Source organism: Anneissia japonica, unplaced genomic scaffold (assembly GCF_011630105.1).
Source record: "Anneissia japonica isolate Jap-2015-1 unplaced genomic scaffold, ASM1163010v1 scaffold284931_len208951_cov167, whole genome shotgun sequence".
Taxonomy (NCBI): Eukaryota; Metazoa; Echinodermata; class Crinoidea; order Comatulida; family Comatulidae; genus Anneissia; species Anneissia japonica.
Genome location: NW_022703742.1, coordinates 1,896 through 5,006, shown reverse-complemented (window position 1 = coordinate 5,006; position 3,111 = coordinate 1,896). Strand labels below are relative to the sequence as shown.

At 35.7% G+C, this 3,111-nt stretch overlaps 1 protein-coding gene across 1 annotated transcript in view; it reads right to left on the bottom strand.

Annotated features, from left to right (window-relative positions):
• Positions 1-539, bottom strand: part of LOC117104528 (leucine-rich repeats and immunoglobulin-like domains protein 1) — a 50,286-nt gene extending 49,747 nt beyond the window's left edge. Inside the window, exon 1 of the mRNA XM_033245384.1 lies at positions 267-539. Within this exon, the coding sequence (XP_033101275.1) occupies positions 267-460 (194 nt within the window). The 5' untranslated portion in view covers positions 461-539. The remainder of the gene's footprint in view (positions 1-266) is intronic.
• Positions 540-3,111: the final 2,572 nt, after the last annotated feature.

Here is a 3,111-nt window from a genome sequence, read left to right as displayed (position 1 = left end):
GTACAATAATCAATTAAAAATACAGATAAGAAGCCTATTCTGTCAAGTAATGATAGAGCAAATTAGCATGTAAATATAACATTCTAAAATATAATATAACAATATTCAAACGAGGTTTGCTGTGTATTACCGTGCACACAATACAGTATATACAAATTGATAAATACGCCTATGCCTGATGTCTATTAAAAATGTCTCGGACCAAACCAATTGATTAAACTGACATTGTACAATATCTGCCGTAAATTAAACAAGTCAATGCTTACAGGTATGAAGTATTTATCGGAATTCCGACCGGTAAAGTACGTAGTCCAAGTCCGCTACAATTAACAGTCCAAGTCCCGTCAAAATTCGTCCGGCAGCTACAAACAGCAACCGAACTTTCGTTTCCACATGCCGACTGGGCTGAAACTTTGAAGACAAGTTGTAGTATTAGAGCTGTCCAAAGTGAAATAGTCATTTCAGTCGTTTATGGCTCTGACATTTAAACTATGGGATGACGAGATATGTTTCAGGGTCACATGCATGGACATTACTAGCATGGATAGTTGATGTCCTGTTTTTGTATCGGTAGGATGTTTGTCGGTGACTAGAAATAAGCTTAATCTTCCATTATTTGTTTAAGTATAACTGTGTGCAAACAACTATCGTTTCCTGTATTGGAACTAATTGAAATAGAGCCAAAAAAAGAAACAAACAAACAATTAAACGTCTGTTTAATGAATACCTCAAAACAAAAACAAATTGAATCTATTTTTATATATGTATTTTCATATATAAATTGATTGTCTCATAAAAACCGTTTATCTAGTATATTATTTCTGTTCTGTTTAGATGGAAACCTTTTGTGGTTTTTCTGGTTCTTGTGCAATCAGAAAATTATATGCGTAATAGTTGACGTGGCTGCTATAATCACCAATCGCTATTTGAAGCAATTGCAGTTGATATGGTCCTTTTCTTATTTATATGCAAATATAGAGCACTGTCACTGTGTTTTGGTAAAATGTTTATTCTTAAATTATTCTTCAATGAATTGTTATCATTTAATAGCAGGATCTAGGGGTCTATGTATGGTACATAAACAATCTATATAAAATATATGTAATGATTGCAGGTCTCAAATTGCTCAATATAATGGGAGTCTGGAAGTGGGAGCATATAACGCTTAAATTATCTCTTGTCAACCAGTGGTGTCGTTATAATAGTAAATCTAACACTGGAAGGGAAGCACCGCTTCTAAGAATAATGTGCACGTGCTCTTCTTCTCATTGCGTCTCTCTACCTAAGCGGAACACGATTTTTTTACAGGTAAGTTGGGCCCCTTGTACTTCTGGCTTGTCCGGGCGAAAAAAGGCATTTGAATAAATAAAAAATTAAATCATTTCCACCACCACCCATTTACCCCTGCAGTGTCGGTACAAGGTCCGGCCTTTGTAGTTTTTTTTCATTGTCATACTGAGGGAAGATCAGTGGATTAACACATTCGCATTCACCATTTCCACCTTTGTAAAATGATAATGGGAAAAAATGCAGAAAACACACAGCCCGCAAAAGCTTGAAGCAAATATTCTTTGTCTTGAAGATACAAATAAATGTGACCCATGACGTAATGTCTGCGCGTTTTGATTGGCTTCTTAGAACTTGCAATGGGCTCAACGTAACCTGTAAGGGGGGGGGGAGTTGCAATGGGGACCTCCACTGCCGATCGTGTAATTTGTATTGCCTGACATTTTATATCTCAATGAATAAAGTTAAAATTAATTTGCATACATACGACCAGTAAAGAAGAAACTTGTATCATTTAAACTGAAGTTGGTTAAATTTATGGGATAAGTATAGGAAGAGAAGGAACTACAACCATGCCGGTATTAAAAAAAATACATTTGTATTTTGACTATCGCAATCTTTGGTTATCTTCCATGAACAAACCTTTCCTATTAGCGTTTCTAGGACTCCTGAAATATAATATGTGACTGCCTAGCATGCGTGGAAAGGAATAACCATAAACTTTATATTTAATGTTTACATATTTCTAACACTGGTTTCTAGTTCCTCCTTATTCAAACTAAAATAAAGGGATATTCATATCATTTTTCAAATTGTATTACTGTATTATTATTATTTTGTCACGTTTACTACCGCCAAGGAAGTTATTTATTCACCCGGATGTCTGTCCATTATTAACAAAATTAATTTTGGAATGTTACAAAATAACCTAGACAGAGATGATTAAATTTTATGAAGAAAAGGTAAAAAAAACAAGGTCACGGAAATTCGATATGTTATCCTCGGGAATGAAAGAAGATCATGAATACACGGTTTGCGTATTTATTAGTATCCAGGAACAAGGGCCGAAATTTTCATTCAGATCAGTTGATCGGACGTTTGGAAATATCTGGTGGAGAATAACGAATAACGTTCGATGTTTGGAAACCAGAACCCTGCGGGTGCATACGTTCCTTTGCACGTAAAAAAATCAATGTACATTTGTGAATTGCACTAACTTGATTGTATCTTTTTGAATAATGATTGTGTAAGGTACTAATACAGTATTTTCATTTTCAGTCAAAAAAATCAGAGGCGGATCCAGAAATTTATGAAAGGGGGAGGGGGTAAGGGATAATGATGTGCAGGTATGTCGTTATATGCAGGGCGGAGATGGGCGGCGCCGCTATTTTTAAGGCCTTCTGTCCAGCCTCATACAAATTCTCCCCCCCTTAAGGCCCCATAAAAAAAATGATTAGTTTATCATCCCCGCGCGCATCTCTTTTGACGAAATCGCGATTTTTTTTTTTTACTCGATTTTTTTCATTGAAAAAACGATCGTTTGTTCGTCAAAAACAAATTTTAAGGCTGGTGAATGATGATTTTCGATCTTTAGAGTAGTCGCCAAGTAACAATATCTATTTATAGGCGATCTTTTTCATACTGCGCATGTCCACAAAGAAAGAGAGATATGACGTTCGTTGACGACGGACGGCGAACGGCGAACAAATCTCGAAGTTTCGCGCGCTAGCTTTGCTCTCTCTATAATATCATATTTAATAAAAGTACATGTGTTCTTGTTAATCCGACTTCACTTTATTCTTGACTTGTCTCTTATACACATCT